General features: G+C 28.5%; 2 protein-coding genes across 4 annotated transcripts; one reads left to right on the forward strand and one right to left on the reverse strand.

Annotated features, from left to right (window-relative positions):
* Positions 1-5,165: 5,165 nt before the first annotated feature.
* On the reverse strand, positions 5,166-8,453 carry LOC101490882 (uncharacterized). Its single transcript, XM_004512761.4, has 5 exons — positions 8,126-8,453; positions 6,979-7,687; positions 6,511-6,880; positions 5,653-5,715; positions 5,166-5,572 (listed from the first exon to the last, which is right to left on the reverse strand). Exons 1-5 carry the CDS (start codon positions 8,400-8,402, stop codon positions 5,513-5,515), a joined length of 1,479 nt encoding a protein of 492 aa, XP_004512818.1. The 5' UTR covers positions 8,403-8,453; the 3' UTR covers positions 5,166-5,512.
* Positions 8,454-11,508: 3,055 nt separating this feature from the next.
* Positions 11,509-17,046, forward strand: LOC101490359 (uncharacterized). 3 transcript variants are annotated; one of them, XM_004512759.4, is made up of 4 exons: positions 11,509-11,654; positions 12,451-14,439; positions 16,365-16,561; positions 16,652-17,046. In XM_004512759.4, exons 2-4 carry the CDS (start codon positions 12,529-12,531, stop codon positions 16,767-16,769), a joined length of 2,226 nt encoding a protein of 741 aa, XP_004512816.1. In that variant the 5' UTR covers positions 11,509-11,654; positions 12,451-12,528; the 3' UTR covers positions 16,770-17,046. The 3 variants fall into 3 exon arrangements, with proteins under 3 accessions (XP_004512816.1, XP_073220498.1, XP_027193316.1); XM_073364397.1 differs by lacking the exon at positions 16,652-17,046 and adding an exon at positions 14,669-14,728 and having other exon boundaries at positions 16,365-16,502; XM_027337515.2 differs by having other exon boundaries at positions 11,520-11,680.
* The last annotated feature ends 3,259 nt before the right edge of the window (positions 17,047-20,305 follow it).

The following is a 20,305-nucleotide window of genomic DNA, read 5'->3' on the forward strand; positions in this document are numbered from 1 at the left end:
ACGTTGAAGCAATGGTCAGAAAGGTTTGAGTGGTGGCAATCTGACTTGGAGCAAGGTTGTAATCTAGGTTGGAAGAATAAGGGTTTCTAGTTTAGGGTTGTATATAGATAAGTGAGAATGAGTTAATATTTTTAGTCAAGTGAGAATCTTTTAGGGTTTTTAGTCGAGTGAAAATGATGAGTTTTTTTAACTCAACAAAAAAACCTTATAACAAAGAAAGAAAGTAAGAAACAAAACTTTACTTTCACTTTACCTACGTAGAATTTGTAGTAAAAAAAATATGAAAATATTTCGACAACTTAAGTTTAAGTTGCATTTTTTTAAACTTTACCCACATATATATTTTAATTTTACCCACGAAATAACCGTGGAATGTAATTAAAAAAAATCATTTTATTCAATAATTGAGATCTATAGGTATTTCGTAGATATCGAATAATTTAATCATGAATTGAGATCTATAGGTAATTTTTCGTAAGTATACGAATGTTTTCTTGTAGTTTGAATGGAGGGAAAGAAACAAGAAATATGTTTGGTTCAAAAGATAGGATTGAAAGAAAAAGAAAGAAATTTTAATAGTTATGTGTTTGGTTTAAAGGGAGTGGATGAATTTTAAATAAATTTATTGTTATTTTAGTTCTCTCAACTCAGCTGCCCTCCAAATCACCACAAAATTGAGAGTGAGCAAAATAAGTTCTACTAAGAATTTTGATTCGCTCCCCAATTAAAAAAATGAATCAAACACCAAAACTTAATAAATAAATAAATTGCCCCTCCTCTCCGACCAAACGGACTCTTATAATTTTACTTTAACCATTTTATGGAAATGTTTTACTTTACCCATTATTCGGTTGATGATTTTCCATATAGGCCTTTTAACTTTTATATGTTCACGTATAAGAATCATGTTGGAGAAAAGATTTATGGATAATTGAGATTTATAAGCTCATATTCAATTTTGTCTATTAATTAGTATATCAAACAAAAGTGAAAATAGTTATCATTATCATGAAAATAAGATGAAATGTTAGTTAAGTGAAAATTTATTTTTAGAAATAATGATAATAATTTTTTTTTACATTTTCATTGTTTTGAGAAATATAGGGAATTGTTTGCATTAAAAGTCTTTTACCTCATTAATAATGAGAAAAACTAGCACAATTTTTGAAAAGAAAAAAAAAATTCACAAAGTAAACGATTTATTAAAATATCCTAAAAGTTGTTTTTAAAAATAACTAAATTTGATATATGATTGACATTGTTTCAATATTTATTTCCGCATTTACTAAAAAAATATTGTTATTTTTTTACGTTTTTTATGTAGGATAATTTAATTATTTATTTCTACATTTATTCAATAAGCTAATTCAAAGAGACTTTAATTGTAAGAGTTTGTTATTTTGTACTTATATTCGAGTTCATAGTTTGGTGGGATATTCGGAACCCTTCTTAAAAGATGGATAGATGTTTTCTAATAAAAAGGTGAATATTTGCAACTCTTTGAATATCATAAGGGTTGGAGTACCCTTATTCTCTTTGATAAAATGTTTGCTTATAAAAAAAAATATTAAATTTTTTGCTCCTTTAACTCTAAAAATAGTCAAATTTGTCACTTAAATTATGTTTGTTAAGATGAATTAGTCTATGATATATACTCTATTATTAAAGTCAGATAAATGAGAATGTTGTACTTTTTTCTGGAGCATTATTTATATAGACGAGAATTTCAACGTGGAGGGTGATCAGAAACATTGAATGGCCATCAATGTTGCCAGATTTAACGGTACTGCCTTGGAGCTGTTACAAGTAGTTTTAGCCGTTGGAGTCTAAAAATCTTAATTATATGTTACAGATCGTGATACCAAATTGAATCGACGTGAGAGAAAAAAATGAATTTGAGTCGGTCTAGAACACTATCCTAGACTATTTGCAATTATTGAAGACTAGTAACGTTAGACTATCAGGATCATAATTCAGAAATACATTGGTAAGTATATTGTCCTAAGTATCAAAGGTTAAGTAGGTTGTGGATATTGGAGCAAGCTGAAGCAGGAGAAATCACTTGTCTTATCTTTTTCCCATTCTTATTATTTATAGTATACTTTTGACAATTTTTTAACTTTCTTTTAATCATGCCAATATCTTATATTGAGGAGAGCAGCTCTGTATGATTTGTATATAATTCTTTATAAACTTGCTTTGTGAAGCAAATCATGTATTGATTATTTTTTTACCCTTGAGTGTGTATTAATAACATGTATTATTAATATTAGATTGTTTTGGAGTATCAAAGAGTAGCTTATTTTAAGAAATGGAAAATAATGCATGTGTTTCAAAATATGGAGCAACTTTTCCGGCCTAAAATTTTGAATGATATCGCAAGAAAAGTTTTTAAAAATTTTAGTTCTCAATTAAAAAAATTATTTATTTTTATAATTTAATTAAAGATATATAAATAATTAATTCATTTAAATGATTTAATATTATTTAATTAAATGTCACGTTATTTTAAATATGTCACATTACTATAAAAGGACCAAATTCCTTCATAATTTATCTAGAAAATATTCAAAAAACATGTTACTAATAACATACATACTGAATAGTAAAATATCATCTTTTAACTAATTAATCAATAAAAACATTTGCCCTATTTATCATTTATATAGTAAATTATAATTAAATTGTTATAATTTTCTTCAATTTCTGTATAAACAGTATGTAAGAGACACTATTAGTAATTTACATTTTTTTTCTTTTTTTCCTTTAAATAATTGATTTAGGAAAAAAAATTCATTTAACTAATTGATGAATGGCAAGACGAAATTGTCTTAAATTTGATGAGGTGTTATAAATTAAAGAATCTTAGAATTGATTTTTCTCCAGCCATTTGGTATTATAAATATATAGTAGATTAGATTGATCTATCATGGATAATATTTTATCTAAACAAGTATGTATTTGTACTATAAACATAATTAAGGGTTTATAAATTTCTCACTAAATTGTTCTTTGAGTCTCTTAACTTATTTTTAATTCATTTTAGTCTTTTAATTATTTTTGGTTCCATTTTAGTCTTTTAACTGTACTTTTGTAAAAAAGTTGATCATTTCTATTAAATTTCTACCAAAAACGTTAATTTTTGTCATCTAATTCATCTTCAAACCCATAAATCTATTTATTCAATCTAAAAAATTCATCAAGCTTATGACTTTCAAACATATCCTTTCAAATCTATTACTCAAAGTCAAATCCATAACATTTCAAACTCATAAAAATGATAAATATTTTTTTCTTGTTAATTCAGAAAGGATTCTATACAAGAAGATTGACTATTGTTCACCAATTTCATATTTGTTTCTTAATTACTTGATTCATATCACTTTAAGGTTGTGTTAAGATTTTCTTTCAATTTTAGGAATTCAAGGTGTTTGGGTTTGAGTTTTTTTAATTCTTTTTATTGGTGTTTGGCTTTAGGTAAATTTGTGTCTTTACATGCGTGTTATAGTTATCACATAAGGTCGTGTTTCAAATCTGTTTTATATGAGCATATTTGGCTTAGATGTTCTTTTTATTTTAAGGTCGAGTTTAGATTCTATGTCCAACATTGATTTGATGTCATCCCTACCTTTTTTGGATTTGAAATGTTTGAATTTGATGAGTTTTTGCTGGATTTGAGATTGGGTGCAAAGACTATGGGTTTGATTAATTTTTTTGAATTTTTTGATTGAAGGAAGTGATGAATTTCTATGTTTGGAGGATGAAAATGATAAATTTATTAATTTATATTTAAAAAAAATCTAAAAAAATAAAAGAATGGATTTGTTGATTAACTAAGGAATTCTAAAGATGATTAGATATAAGAATTTTTCGTTTTTCTAAGATTGAAATGTTATAAATTTAAATTTGTAAGTTATAGATTTGATAGTTTATAAATTTGAAGATCATAAGTTTGATGAATTTTTTTGGATTTTAGATTGAATGAGATCTAAAATTTCTAAAATGTTTATAAATTTGAAGATGGATGAAATGACAAAATATTTTTTTAACATAAATTAATATAAATGATCAATTTGACTAATAGAAGTATAGTTAAGGGATCAAAATAAAATAAAAAAATAATTAAAGAACTAAAATAAAATTAAAAAATAAGTTAAGAAATTATAAAAGTAATTTAGTCTAAATTTCTCCATACTAAAGTTATAGTAATATAATAATATATAATAGAAAGTTACATTGTGATCCAATTTTATGCCACCAATAACATTTTTTTATTTCGTCAAATTCGGAACTTAGGTTTTCAAAATGTGAAACAGGCCGCATTTATTATGTTTCGTGATTGTTTTTCTTCGTGCTAAATAGCATTTCTGATTAGAGCTGTCAATTTGACAAGCCCCCTAATTATTGGCCTCAGCCCACATTTTAAAGGGGCCAAAAAAATTAATAATTTAAAAGGCCCCAAAAACAAGGCCCTTAAATTAAAAGCCCCCTAAAAATTTGTGGGCTTAGGAGGCCCCTAGGCCCACTTTTTTAAAAAAAGAATCAACTTTCTTTTTTGAGAAATAAAGTTTTTCAATTTTTTCACCGATAATTTTTTATTTTATTTTTTTCTATAAAATTTTCCGATAAAAAATTTCTGACTTTTTTCGATAAAAAATTTTTGATTTTTTTTCGATAAAAAATTTCCGATTTTTTTTCGATAAAAAATGTCCGACTTTTTTTGGGATAAAAAATGTTCGATTTTTTTTCGATAAAAAATTTCCGATTTTTTTTCGATAAAAAATGTCCGACTTTTTTTGGGATAAAAAATGTTCGATTTTTTTTCGATAAAAAATTTCCCATTTTTTTTCGATAAAAAGTTTCTGATTTTTTTTTTTCGATAAAAAATTTTCACTTTTTTTTTAATAATTTTTTTTTTAAGAAAATAATCTTAAAATTAACAAAATATTGGAGGCCTATGGGCCCTTAGAGCCCCCTCCCTTAGGCCCCATTAAACAATGGCCCAAAATTAAGAGGCCCTTAAAAGATTATTTTGATAGAGGGTCTAATAATAAAACAAAAAAAGTAAGGGGGCCTTGCAGTTAGGGGCTTTTTTGACGGCTCTATTTCTGATAAGGAAACCATGCAGAATTAACAACGAAGCGCAAGCGCCAAAAGAACCAAGAGGAGAATCGAAACTTAGTGGTTGCCCCAAAAAAAAGTGAATCAATATCTCAAGCTATAGTTTAATGGTAGAAAGACCGTGGATCTTGGTGCACTTTACAGAACCACTTGGTTAAAGCTCATTACAGTGAGAATTGTTTTGCTTTAAAACTTCACTAAGCAACAAAAAACCCAAATCATGTGACCCAAAATGCTAGATTGACAACTTCTTTACCCCATCCAGAAACACAACTCCATAAGTTTATCGCAACTGAACACAATCGAACCTATCGGGTAATACTAGCTATAAGATCAACAAGTAATTTACAGGATGCTGTTCAAAAGTGATTTAATGTGGTGCATCAAATAATTAATTTCCCTTCTTGGTACTTGTTTTCTTGTTGGATTTCTTGACTCCTGTTCCACTCTCCTGTATAGATCAAATGAGTTCAGTGTCATATCCCTTTGAAAAGACAACAAAACATCAAAATAATTTGCGAGCGAATGTACCTTCCGATATTGTCTATAAGCATTTCGGCCAGTCAACTCCTGCCCACTTTTGCTTACATAAACCTACAATGTGTAGATAAAGATTTCCAGGGTCTGATCAATTGATACAATATACCGAAATGTGTTTTCGCCAATTTACAGAAGGTTCAAGACAATCATATGGATACTAAAAACAGCTTTGAATCCTTGATTTCTACCATGAGATGTAAGACACTGATATCTTCTGCATTTAAGTTGATGCAGTGTCTAGAATAAAATGAAATACAATGACAATATGACATAATATAATAATTTGAGAGTATAACAGATGTTTTAGTATTATAACTAATATCGGATATAGTGCCTTAACTACTCATCTAGATAGCATGTGATGTTCATTTCAACATAAAAAATAAGAGTACTTTTTTAACACAATAACACATCAGTCTGCAACTTTTTATGACCAACATCTAGCAATAATAGTAAATAAATTCAAACAGCTAATAACATTAAACAACAACAACCGAACCTTATCCCACTAAATAGGATCGTCTACATGAATCAAATGACATAATAATGTTCTATAATATAGCATATCTCTTTACCATTCAATAATCTTCAGCTCTTTTCTTATAATTTCTATTATAGTTTTTCTAGGTCTCTCCTATCTCTAGCGATTTGACTATCCTCCATTTGACCTACTCTCCTTATTTCAGAATCTACAAGTCTCCTCTCCACATGCCCAAACCACCTAAGCCGAGTTTCTACCATCTTTTCTACTATAGGTGCTACCCCAACTCTCTCTCTAATGTTGTCATTCTTAATCCTATCTTATTCAGTCTTTCCACCCAAAGAATATTCAAAGAAATTTTCACATACCTTTCTTCCATCAGATCCTGTATACCAATGACCAGCAGATTGACTGCTTGCTTGTACGCGCCTTTCACTTGCATCTTTCGGCATACTGGAGCAGCTCTTGGGTTCCACCCAATTTCCAGAAACATTTGAAGAGTTTAATTTGCTTTTTTCATTTTTACTTTTTGACACACTCCTCTTAGTGCTGTTTCTCTTTGTTGTTTTGTTTCTACTACTAGAAGAAATGATTTCAGGATTCACCCAACCTTCAAAATCATTAAACGTTTCCTCAATGTTCAATTTTTTTGATTTGCTTTTTCTGCTTGTCGAGCCATTACCACGTCCTTTCGGAACACTCGGCGTTTTAGAAGCTCTTCGATTGTCGAATTGTCCCCTGAAATCAAAATAAAGAGAAACATGAAATGATAAGAGTTCTTATTTTAACTATTAATAAAAGATAAAAATGGTTAAGGAAAGAATATAGGTTGTTACAAGTAATCGATATGTGAGACATCTTGTTGCTGATCCACTTTGATGACACCTAATGGAGAAAAATTATGCAGGCGACTGCGAACCAACTGCTGAATTCTTGGATCCTCGTGGAAAAAATAACGATGAGCAGGAGGAGGAGGACCTACTGCATCCCAGATCTGTTCATCCTTTTGGTATCCAGAATTAACCCCACGAAATGTCTCATTGTGATTTTCGGATATTCCAATCCCTGATTTTGGCACTTGTGTGTTTTTGGCAGAATGAAAGTATTCTTCACACACCTTGTTGAATGCAGGTGTAGGAACGGAAAAATTCTTCACCGGAGAAAGATCTTTCCATAAATCATGATTCTTGTTCACATCAGATTGTGTCTTTCTATCTTGTTCTGAAGAAGTCAAAGGTGTGCTTCGGTTACATACTGGCCTTGTCGACGAGGAAGGGCCAACTTTATTTTCATTATCAACATCCTTACCAACCAAATCATCGTCATCAGAATCAAGCAATTGAAAGATGCGAGGAGGACTAGCCGCTAATTTTGGAAACACAAAACAACTCTGGCCCGTTTCCAACACAACAGAAGCTGGACTATCCGAAGACTGCTTTCTTTTTTTCTCCCTAGATGGATGAGGAGTTAAAACTCCAGCACCTTTCAATGATACTTTTGAGCTTCTAAATATAGAATGATTCCGAACCGAGGAATGTGCAAATACTAATATCATCATGAAATAAAGATACTTCAGAATCAATCTATTACTTATTATAATTCCTTAGCAGAAAAGAATATATTTTTTTTAAAGAAAAATAGTTGACATTAACCACATAAACTCTTAAGCACCGACACTTCTGATCGAAGACATGTCTTGTCGGGGTCTAACGCCAAAATGATATAATCAAGGTGTGAGTGTTGGACACCGACACTGACATGTCAACCATGATAATAATTTGAAAAAATAAATTAATTGTATATAATCAAGGTATCAGTGTCGGTGTGTAGACTTGTATGGAATCATTTTGATAAAAGATGAAAAATGATACAATGATACCTCTATTTAGTGAACACTAACATTCTAACTAATTTCTCTAACTAACTAATTACTCTAACAAACTATTACTATTCTTAACATCAATAAAAAATAAATAATTTGACCTTGAACCGGATCTTCTTGCGAGAATTCCTCGATATCATCCTCTTCATCGGCGGCGTCGAAGCAAGAAGGAGGGTTCGTTTGGGCGGATGAACGGAGACCTCGGCGGAGGCGTTTGAGGGTACGGCGTGGAGGATCAGGTAGGGTTTCAGGATCGGAGTCTGGAACTTCTAGTGAGAGCAGGTAGTCGTGGTCGAGGGGGGTGTGTTTTAGAGAAGGAGGGGGGCTGTCGTCGAATTCGAGCCCTAGAGAGAAAGAGGGAGCTTCGCATTCCACCATGATAGTCAGAATGTGTGAAGTGGATTTGAATTTGAATTTTATTTTATTTTGGCCAAATGCTACTCCCTCCCGCGTTAATTATTATAACAAAAAAGAAACTGTAACCCATATTCACCAACATTATTAATGTAAGATATTTTTATTAAAAAATTAGATTAAAAAATTTAGGATGGACTTTGTGGTGCCTTAGTTGAAAGTACTTCACAAGTTTCACAATTTATTTTAGTAAAAAAATGTCTTTATTTTTAATTTTTAATTTTAATTTTTAATATAATTTTTTTTTTCTTTGATAATTACCAACATTTGTTTTTTTTATATTATTTTTTAATATTTACTATGTATACAATCTCTAAAATATTATTATACTTTGTATTGATAATGGTGAAAAACACATCAATAATTAAATCTTAAACAACATTCATTAAAAAACAAAACAAAAAAATAAAAATAAAAATAAAAATAAAGATTTAAAAATTTAATAAATATTTAAAAAAGAATTTACAATTATTAAATTATTTTAAAACATTTCATGCGTGAATGGAAATTCTATAGACTCTAATGTCCCTTCTGCAATCTCATTTTACTAAACCATCGTTACCGAGGTTTGGATTTCACCTTCTTTTTTGTTGTTCTTCTAGTAAAACCAAATTGGCAGCTAAAAAATTCAAGGGCAGTTAAATTTATATTTTAATATTTTAATTAAATTTAAAAGTATAATATGATAATTATTGTTTTTAATTTTTTTTAAATATCAAATATATATTAAAATATATAGTTAATCCTATAAAATTCACACCTCTAAAACATTTCAAAAATTAATTTGTAAATACATTTTAAACAAAATTTAAAGTGAGATCTTTTATACCCTAATAATAATTTGTTTTTAAAACTATTGTATACTAATTGAAAATTTTATTTTTTGTGTTTTTTGAGAGGTAACATCGTTGTTTATTTTAAATAAGATTTTGTTAATTTTCAATTTGAAAAACTTCTTTTTTTGAAGCATTAGTTAAAAAAATCGATAACGTTGTTCTATAAATAATAAATATACTTGGAAATAAATTAATTCTTTTTAAATAATTAAAATTTTCAATTACGTATTATTTTCAATTTCTATGATTTTAAATTGATATATTTTAAATTGTTTAAATCTACTAAAAAATAAAGTAATTGTTTGATCTAATATGTACAAAGTATTAGGACTTAAATGATTTTTGGGGAGATTTTGAAACTTCATTGTCAATATTCTCATCAAATTTTTTCTTTCTACAATAATACATTTTTCACGAAACTTTTTAGTTTTTATTTCGTATTTTTTATCGTGAATTTCGTCGTCTGAGTGCGATGTTTTTGGATTTTCCCATCTTGATGCGACGTTTTTTCCTATTCTAATGCAATGTTTATTTTGGTTCAAATTGACATAGTAACTTTAATCGATTATAGATTTTTAATCAATTACTTTTGATGTCGTCAACGTTACATAGGTATTCGAGATTGTTATATTTGTAGATATGTTGTCATTTTGTATTATGATGTTATTTTATACTATTAACTTGAGTGTTGTCAGTTTATTTACAGATTTATCCTTTATATTTTTAACAAATTTGAATTTGTAGTGTATCGATGTATTTTAATAAATGAATATTGATTCTTTTAATAAAAAAAGAAAATGTTCATTTCAATAGTGATTTTTAAACAACAATTATAATATTTTGAAATCTATCTCCCCTATATATTTAAAAAAAAAGTCATTTAAATTGTTCTACTCTTAATATGAACCAAAATTTTGATGATGTGATAATTGATGTTGACATAAATTGGATGGGATGAGGAGACCATTGAACCATTTATAATTTTTACACATTTATTATATTTATGAAATAAAAGAATTTATTTATTAAAAAAAAATGTTATTAAAATAAATATATCTCAACCTATGTAAAGACAACAAGATAGTGAAAACTCATCAAACATAGAACAAGCCTCTCCAGTGTAGATGCATTTAACATACATGATCAAAAGGAAAGTTGCCAAAAAACTAAAATTCAGCTCAATCCCATACCCATTAACTCATTTACCATGATTTAAACCCACCAATTTGTAAGCTAAAAAAACACTCAGACACACACACCAATTTAGTACATGCAGTAACCAAGCTTCCAATTGGTAAATTGATTTCAATCAACAAACTCTTCCCTCGTTCATTTAAACAATATCAATTTATCAATTATTCCCAAGCACAAGTCGTTTTGAATGTAAGTGGTGGACCATAATCACATTCTACTCTATATTTCTAATGCCTTCACCAACAATAAAAAATTTAATAAATAAATAAATTGTTTGGATAGATGACTATCCAGAATGTAGAGGAAGTGGATAGATTTCTTGTATGCAATAAAAGAAAAATATTTTTTTTTTTTTTTTTGCAAAAAGAAATTATACTCATTGAAACAATGAATGAAATTTTTGAGATTTATTGTAAAATGCTACATTTGATGATAAAAATTAAATATGTTAATTTTCTAATTAAAGAGAGACTTCAATTTTTCACTAAGATTAAATTAATTTTCAATACAACTAAAATCTATACTAAGAGTTAAATTTAACTCCATTTAGAATTAAATATAAGAAAAAATGATTTAAAAAGTTAATACATTAATTTTTCATTTACTACTTTTATTTATATTTTATTTAGATAATATTTTTGTTTATATTTTATTTTGGATAGAGTATAAAAGAAATGATGAATATAAAAAATATGATTTTAATTAATTTTATTTATTTGCTTAGTCAAAAATATGAATAAATTATTATTTTATTTTTTGAAAGTATAGAACGTTGTCATTTTTATTCTTAGCAAAAACCTTAAATTAGTCATTGAATTATTAACATATCAGTTGGTTTAGTCTAAAAATATATAATGATCACAAACTATTTTAATATTAAATTATATCTTTTAAATATTTTATGATAATAAATATATTTTTTAAAAACTATTTTAAAAATTTATTAATAAATTTAAATTTTTGAGTAAGTTAATAAGAAATGAATATTATTTCTTTTAATAATTTATTTCATTAACAAAACAAATAAACAAAAAGAAAGAAGAAAAAAAAAATGAAGACAAAGAGTTGGCTGTTGCTTGGGAGTTGCGCTACGGACAATAAATTACCCTAAAACCCAATCGTTCTCTCTCGCACCGTCCGACTGTTCCTTACCGTCCGTCGTCCTCGTTTCCGGCGGCCATAACAGGTGCTATTCTCTCTTGGAATGTGTTGGTACTGGGTTTCTTCTATTGCTTGTTTTTTCATTTTTAAATTCTGAATTTTTTTTACTCTTTTTTAATTTTTGAGGAACCAAGTTTTGTGTCTGTTCCTTGTTTTTTGTACTCATTTTATTTGATTCTTCTTGTTGATTGTTCCATTATATTTCTAGTTTCTTGAATTTTTTGTTGATTGATCCATTTGATTGTTTATTGTTTCTATTTGTGCTGTATTTATTTATTTATTTTTGTTTGTTTGTTTATTTATTTATTTATTTATTTATTTATTTATTGCCTATTCCATTAACTCCAGTTCCCCTTTTTGCATGCACCAATGGTGTAAAATATTTTACACTGTTAACACATCACAACAACCAGTCATGTATATTACTTTGAAGGTGGTTACTATAAAAGTCAAATATTTTTGACCGATGGTTGCGATTTACTGTCAGTGTAAACTTTTTACACCGTCACATACTTCATACTGCTGCCTCCGTCACAACTTCCTCTGCACCGTCATCGATAGTGAATTGTCCAGATAAAGCTTGATTTCTATCACTCTTTTAAAATCCATGCCTCTTAACTTCATCCATGCTCAATCAAAAGCCATTGTTTGTTAAATCTTTTTGTATGCTTCATTCATTAATAACTTATTTTTGTGCTAGTTAAATGTTCTTTGAGAATTACTTTATAGTTTGAAGGTGTGTACTCTGTAGTTCGATGGTACAATATTGAATAGTTCAAGATCATTTTTTGTAACTTTAGATTTTTATTTATGATACACAGGTTTCTCAGCTTCAAGTTAAAGGAAATAAATATATATATTATTTTTATTTACCTCTAAAAGAAAGTATTTTGAGGTGAATGGAGGAGTGCCCATCGCATTACAATGAAAATGATTATAAAAAGTATGTGGATGGTCTTTTTAATGAATTTGCATATAAGGGAAATTTTAGGAAGAGTAGTAATAATTTGGAAGTAGAGAAGGGGGATTCTCGTTGTTCTAGGAAGGTGTCGAAATATTTTCGGAGGAAAGTTGAAGAACCTAAATTGGAGCGTCCAAAGATTGTTTCTCCTTATTTTCAAAACAATTGTAGGAAGAATTTGGACGATGTTGCAAGTGAGTTTTCATGTCGAGAAAATCTTGAGAGTGAATATCAAGTAAGAAAAACATCTGAAGGACTGAAAGAAAAATTGAACGTGAAGGATTCTTTTTGCTCTAGAAAGGTCTCAAAATACTTTCAGAAAATTGAAGAGCCTAAAGTGGAGTATCCAAAGAGGGTGTCTCCTTATTTTCGAAACAATTGTAGGAAGAGTTTTGATAACAGAGCTAGAGAATTTTCATGTCAGGGGGGAAATGTTGAGAATGAATTTGAAGTACGTAAAAAATTTAAAGGGGTGGAAGCAAAATTGAAAGTGGAGGAGGATTCTTGTTCTAGAAAGGTCTCAAAATACTTTCAAAAGAGACCTAAAGTTGAAGAGTCCACAGGGAAGTGTCCATGGTGGATTCGAGACAACTGTACAAAGAACGTTGATGATATTTTAAGTCAATGCGTCTATCATAATGGAAGTGTGTCGAGTTTCAGAGAGTGTGATAAGAAGAGTGAAAATGAAGGAACTGGAAAATCTACCGTAACTGAAAATTTGAAAGTGAAGGATTCTTTATGTTCTACAAAGGCCTCGAAATACTTTCAAAAGAGACCTAAAGTTGAAGAGTCCAAAGGGAAGCGTCCATGGTGGATTCGAGACAACTGTACGAAGAACGTTGATGATATTTTAAGTCAATGTGTATATCATAATGGAAGTGTGTCGAGTTTCAGAGAGTGTGATCTGAAGAGTGAATATGGAGGAACCGGAAAATCTACCGTAACTGAAAATTTGAAAGTAAAGGATTCTTGTTGTTCTACAAAGGTCTCGAAATACTTTCAAAAGAGACCTAAAGTTGAAGAGTCCAAAGGGAAACGTCCATGGTGGATTCGAGATAACTGTACAATGAACTTTGATGATATTTTAAGTCAATTTGCATATCATAATGGAAGTGTGCCGAGTTTCAGAGACTGTGTTAAAAAGAGTGAATATGAAGGAACTGGAAAATCTGCAGTAACTGAAAATTTGAAAGTGTTGGATTCTTCTTATTTTGGGAAGATCTCTGAATACATAGCTAAAGTTCAAGAGGCTAAAATTAAGAGTGAATCATTACTTCAAAAGTTATCTAACAACTCCGTTAGAGAGGGGCATAAAGTTGAAGAGCTTAAAGTGGAGTCTCCATCACATGTTCAAGACAATTGTATGAAGAATTTTGATGATTTTGTAAGTCAATTTCAATATTATGGTGGAAGTGTGTCGATTTTCAAAGAGTATGTTACGAATAGTGAATATGAAGGAATTGGAAAATCTAAAAATTTGAAAGTGGAGGATTCTTCTTGTTTTGTTGGAATGATCTCTGAATACAGAGCTAAAGTTGAAGAGGTTAAAATTAAGGGTGAATCATTACTTCAAAAGTTATCCAACTTGTTGCCAGAGGGTCTTAACGTTGAAGAGGATTCTTCATCTCAAAAGAGACTTAAAGTTGAAAAGCCTAAAATGAAATCGAAAAGGAAAACTAAACCTTTTCCAAAGGTTGAGAGATATAAGGAGGCTTACAAAAGAAAAACTCCTAATAATAATTGGCTTCCTCCACGTTCTCATTGGAATCTGATTCAAGAGGATCATTTCCAAGATCCCTGGAGGGTGTTAGTTATTTGTATGCTACTAAACCGCACGACTGGTTCACAGGTACATTGAAGTATTCCTTTTATCTCCCTTATGTTTTATGCCGATCGATCCCTGGCCTTATTATTCCATGCTATTTTTATGAATAATGTTTGTTCCGATGAGTCTGCTCGCTGGTTGTTTTGGCTTTCTAAACTGTTCATTATTTCTTTGGAAAACATTGCTATAATGATGTCATCTTTGAAATCATGATTAATTTTGTGCTAAACGATAAAACTGTTGTTTATACCAGAAGCTTGTGGATGACTTAATATTTTTTATACAGTGATGTTTTCCTATCAAATTGGTTCAGGTAATGCTTTGTTACCATTAGTTATTTTTTTTTTATCATAGTTCTCTTTGGATAGTTGTCAAAATTGGTGACCATTTGATAATGACAGATAGATTGTTTTAGTACTTTGCACTTCAATTTCTTATTTTACTGATTCAAGTTGTTTGAGTTTCATTGGATATGAATAATAGTTTTGACCGATTATACATGGGAATGTATTTTGTTTTTAAAAATTTTCATTAGAAAGTTGTGATAACCCGTGTACACACAATAAAAATATCAAATTATATTTTTGAGGCAAAAAGATAATTTATAGATATACAATCCAATTTAGATTATGACAGCAAGAATGCTAGGTATTATTATCCTAGCATCATAATGATATTTTTCATCCTAAGTGCTAGAGTTTCCTTTTTTATATATAGCATCAGTGCTACAAAAGAAGATCAATATGTGAGTGCCTGAAGCAAAGAGAGCATTATCATGCTATAGAGTAATTCTACATGTCTCTTTAAACAGCACTTGTATATAGAAATTATTAGAAAAGGGAGTAATTATACCACAAAAGCATACATATAACCCACCCGCTCAACCCCATCCCGTACCCGCTGAAATGCACTACACAAAAACCTATAGAGGAAACTACACAAATAGGTACACTTGCAAAAGAAATTACAGCAGAATTGGAAATGACACAAATAGGTACACATTGAGAGTCAATATGCTAGCTAGATGGGAAAAAGAAAACAAGAATTGGAATAAAATAGTAATAAAAGAGTTGAAAACTGTCAAACTAGCTAAACATACACATGAAACAATATAATCCTTCTAACCATAATACACATCAAGTTAAGACCAACCTCACACACTCTTTATCACCTTGTAATGCCACTGCAGTACATGAGCAAATCTAATCACCCTGTAGTAGCTTCTACTCAACCAATTGAATTTGAAACCCATAATTCAGCAACATTGAGCTAAAATTTAATACCCTTTCATCCAATGCAGTGAACTTTCAAAGGTGTACATTGCTTGGAGTATATTTGGATAGAATTATAAAACTTTCCTTATCAAATGGTTCCTTAAGTTTATAATCTTGGTTCGGGAAGGGGGGTGGAACTAACATAGAAGCATCGTTGACCCAAAGTCCATCCAATCACTCCTATTGTTGAATATGGCTAGTGAAGTAATTGAACAACATGAAGTGAAGTACAGCTACTTTTCCACTGAATGACAACAACATAACCATATCAAAGCATGTGTTTACCGATCACATTATGTCAGCCACTGAAATTTAACTATACAAATAGGCACACTTGCAAAAGAAATTAAAAAGCATTTTCACACTCAAAAGTAGAATGTCAGCAATAATCCTACCATTATCAGCTACAACATCTCAGTTATAGGAATTAAACTTATCAACATAGCTATAACTTCTGAATTGCAAACTGAGACGATTTGGGACGAGAGTGGAACTCACTTGCTACTGCTTATGCAAGGAAAAATGAGTTGAATGATGCTGCAGATTTTATATCCCCTTACATAGATCCTGTTACTTTGTTCACAATCTGGCTTTGAATCAATGTTCTCTGATTGATGGTTTTGTTAATAAAACATGTTTTTGCTGCTTTTGTATGTCCTATTTTGCAAAATGTAGGCAAAAAAGATTTTAATAGAGTTTTTCAAGTTATGTCCGAACGCTGAATCTTGTATGCAAGTACCAAGAGAGGAAATTCAAGAGGTAATAAGAACATTAGGTCTTCAAGGGAAAAGATCAGAAATGTTGCAACGCCTTTCTCGCGAATACTTGTCTGCGCCTTGGACCTATGTAACTGAACTGCCCGGTGTCGGCAAGTATGTAATATGTCATTTTTTGTATCATTATTATATATTTGAATAACATCATCATCTTATATTGAATAACATCGTCTTTTAATCAATCAGGTATGCGGCGGATGCATATGCTATATTTTGTACAGGCAAGTGGGATGAAGTTGTACCAGAAGATCACATGCTCAACAAATATTGGGATTTCCTTCACACTATAAAGCATACATTGTGAATATCAAAGATTGCTGTATTTATCTACAACATATTGCCAAATGAGGGGCATATATAAAACTATCTATTATGGTGATTAGTTTTTTTTTTTATAGAAATGCCAATATTATTTTTAAATAGTTATTATTGCCGTTACGCTGTAGGCGCCGGTATCTAGGACTTTTATAATGAGAGTAAATTTTACTTATCGATTAAATCATAAAAGACAGATTATAACCAAATATTGTATGAATTTTTTAAGTGTTATGTGACATTTAATTAATTTTTAATCATGATCATTCATGTATGATATTATAATTTAGATTTATTCCTTTCATCCTCTCATAATAAAATTTATCTAGCATGAAACATTGATTAAATATACCTTCATTTTATTTAATCCAAAAATTTAAAATAATTCATATGATTAAATATTTTGTGATTTGTCTCCCTCCTAGAAGATTTTACACCTCATTGTCCATCACCTAAATACAAAAGAACATTGATTGTCATAAAATTCCTCCGTTGCTGTCATCCATGACTGATAAGCACCGTCACTAGCTTCTATGATGAATTTGCCATTTCCAAAAGAATGATTCGAAACAAATAAAACTTATCTTCAACCTCTAGACGGGTGAGAGACCAACACGACCCGGAGCATAAAATCAGTAACTTAAAACTATTTTTACACCAAAAATCAAGTTTTAACACAATCATGAACACAAACATTTTTTGTGTAGGATTTCAAGTATTTTATTCAACTTAAACACTCCAACCATAAATTCCAAATAATTTCATATTCTTAAAAAACTCAGATATAGAAACAAACAAATATTTGATGTCGTTTTTAACATTTAATTATCCAGAAACATCAAACAAATCATTTTCATTTAATTTGTCATTTTACTTTCTAGTCATTGTTAATTGGTTAAAGATGTTAGGTCCTTCAAAATCATTAGGTGAATAAGGTTTTTTTCTTAGAGAACCAAACAATATCTGAACACTTATTTATAATTATACACATATATATCGACAAAGCTAGGGATTATAAAGCTGAGTTTTATTTTTTATTTATTTATTTTATCTATTCAACAACATTGTACATCATTTTTATCCTTTTAAAGAAAAAGAAAAATGTTATTGATTGTTCATCGATTCCAATACCCGATTAATCCTCCAAATAAATCCAAAAATTAAATTATAATTATATGTCGATAAAAAAGAATTATATATATATATATATATATATATATATATATATATATATATATATATATATATATGTGTGTGTGTGTGTCAAATCAACAAGTTGGGATCCCAAGTTCAAATTGATTATATTTAATATTTTGATCATTTTAGTATATTTTGTGAAGTGTTTTGATACTTGAATATATTTTATATTAATTTATTTGAGAATAAGTTTTAACGTTAAATAAATTTTAGTCTCCATAAAATTTTGTTTTTAGTCCTATTAAAATTTCAACTTTTTAGTCTATAAAATTTTTTATTTACTTTTAATCTCTAATTTAAATTTTTTTATAAATAATTGATACTTTCAAATTTATAAAATAAGTCTTTGTAAAATAAAAATAAAAGTTAAATGCGAATATTTCTTTTTAGAAATTAAATTTGAAATATCATAATTTTGCAGAAATTAAAAATATATTTAACTATAAATTCTATTTAAAATATATTCTAATAATTTTGTCCTAAATTTTTTGTAGACATTCCTTACTATTTTTGTGACGCTTTGGTATACCTCATTCTCCTCATTTATATGTGCTATAGTTTTTCTTTTTTCCAAAATAAACAAGATATTTTCACATAGAAATCTTTGAGATTATATAATTGTCCCGGTCAAAAATGGCGAACCAAAATAAATAGTATTAACTTGTTCAAAGTAGGTTACTATTGTTTATTTATTAGAATTTTTTAAAAGCCTCAAAAAAAGAAAATCTCAATACTAAAAACCTCCTAAAATTTTGTGGGCTTAGTGGATCTATAGGTCCACTTTTTCAAAAAATAAATTGATTTTTTTGATAAAAAATAATTTACAATTTTTTTTTATTTTTCTCACAGTTTTTTGAAAAAAAAAATATTTTAAAATTTTTCTAAAAAAAAAATATCAAAATTAACAAAAATATTGAGGGTTTATAAGTCCCCTTAAGCCCCTAAAATAATAGATCGAATTTTAAAAAGAATTATTTTAATAGAGGACCAAATATTAGAGACTTAATAAAAATAAAATTAAGAGAAGTCTTAAAGTTTGAAGCTTTTTTGACATCTCTACCTACGATATCCATTTTAAAAACCTCTAATCAATTTTGCAAACAAATAATGTTAACTTAAAAATATTTATTAAAATTAAGAAAATTTATTATTCAGCTTGACATGATGCTTCCCTGCAGCTTCGTATCACTCATTACAACAGGAAAATCAAAGCAACGAAATTAGAAGAAAATATTGATATATTGATTGATTTTAATTAATTACAAAAATAAAAGATTTTTCTCATAATGACCAAATAGGAAGAAGATCCAAGGTGGCTATCACGAATAAATCGTTGCTAGTGTCTCGATAATCAAACAGAAAAAAGATCCAAAGTGATTATAAAAAACAATCCATTTTAGATTAATTTAAAGGAGGAGGGATGAAGGTCCTGTTATTTGTAGATATGGTGCTGCAAGTGAATGTTTGTTTTTCATTCTTGTGCTTTCACTATATTTTTGTTTCTTTTTCTTCTCTCGTGTAACCTCTCTTACTTCCATACTTTAAAATGTTTTCAATTGAAGGTATCTGCTGGCCAATTAAAACAAATATTGGGCAAGTGTGGTTTTTTTCAAGAAAATTTGGTTAAAGTAAAAAAAAATTAAAATTAGCACAAATTGACTTCCACATAGATTGAGCTTCAAAGTCCAAGCAAACTTGTCCCCCTTTTTTTAGTTTGGGAATATGATTATAATTTTAGTTCTATTAAAATTTGAACATTTCAATTTTAGTCATTGTAAAATAAAAGTATAATTTTTGAGCTCCATAAAGTTATTATCCTTGCAATTTTAATCTCCGTTGTTAAGTCAACATATATTTTTGAAATTTTTTATCAGCATGTTTAAAATATTATAAAAAATTTCTCCACAAAAAGTGAATTTAAAATTTGATTTATATGTCCATATTTTGTTAATTTTATTTTTTTATTTAAAAAATTTATATTTAATATATTATAAATTAAAGAATTTTAAATTATTGTGGATGGATTTTTTTATAATGTTCTAAATATGTTTGCAAAAAATAATTAAAAAAAATTTAAAGTTGAAGAACAATTTAATATGTTTCATTTCAGCAGGGAGTAAAACTACTTGCCGAATAATTTTGTATGAACTAAAAGTAGTATTTTATTTTTACAGAGACTAAAATGAAATGTTGATATTTTAAAGTGACTAGAAATATATTTAACCCAAATTTCTTTTATGATATATTATCCTTCTAAATAGAGTTTTAAGACATAATTTTGCTAGTGGCCATTTTCAAGTACACTACTTTATGTCAAACCTAATTCAA

Source organism: Cicer arietinum, chromosome 8 (genome assembly GCF_000331145.2).
Source record: "Cicer arietinum cultivar CDC Frontier isolate Library 1 chromosome 8, Cicar.CDCFrontier_v2.0, whole genome shotgun sequence".
Lineage (NCBI taxonomy): Eukaryota > Viridiplantae > Streptophyta > Magnoliopsida > Fabales > Fabaceae > Cicer > Cicer arietinum.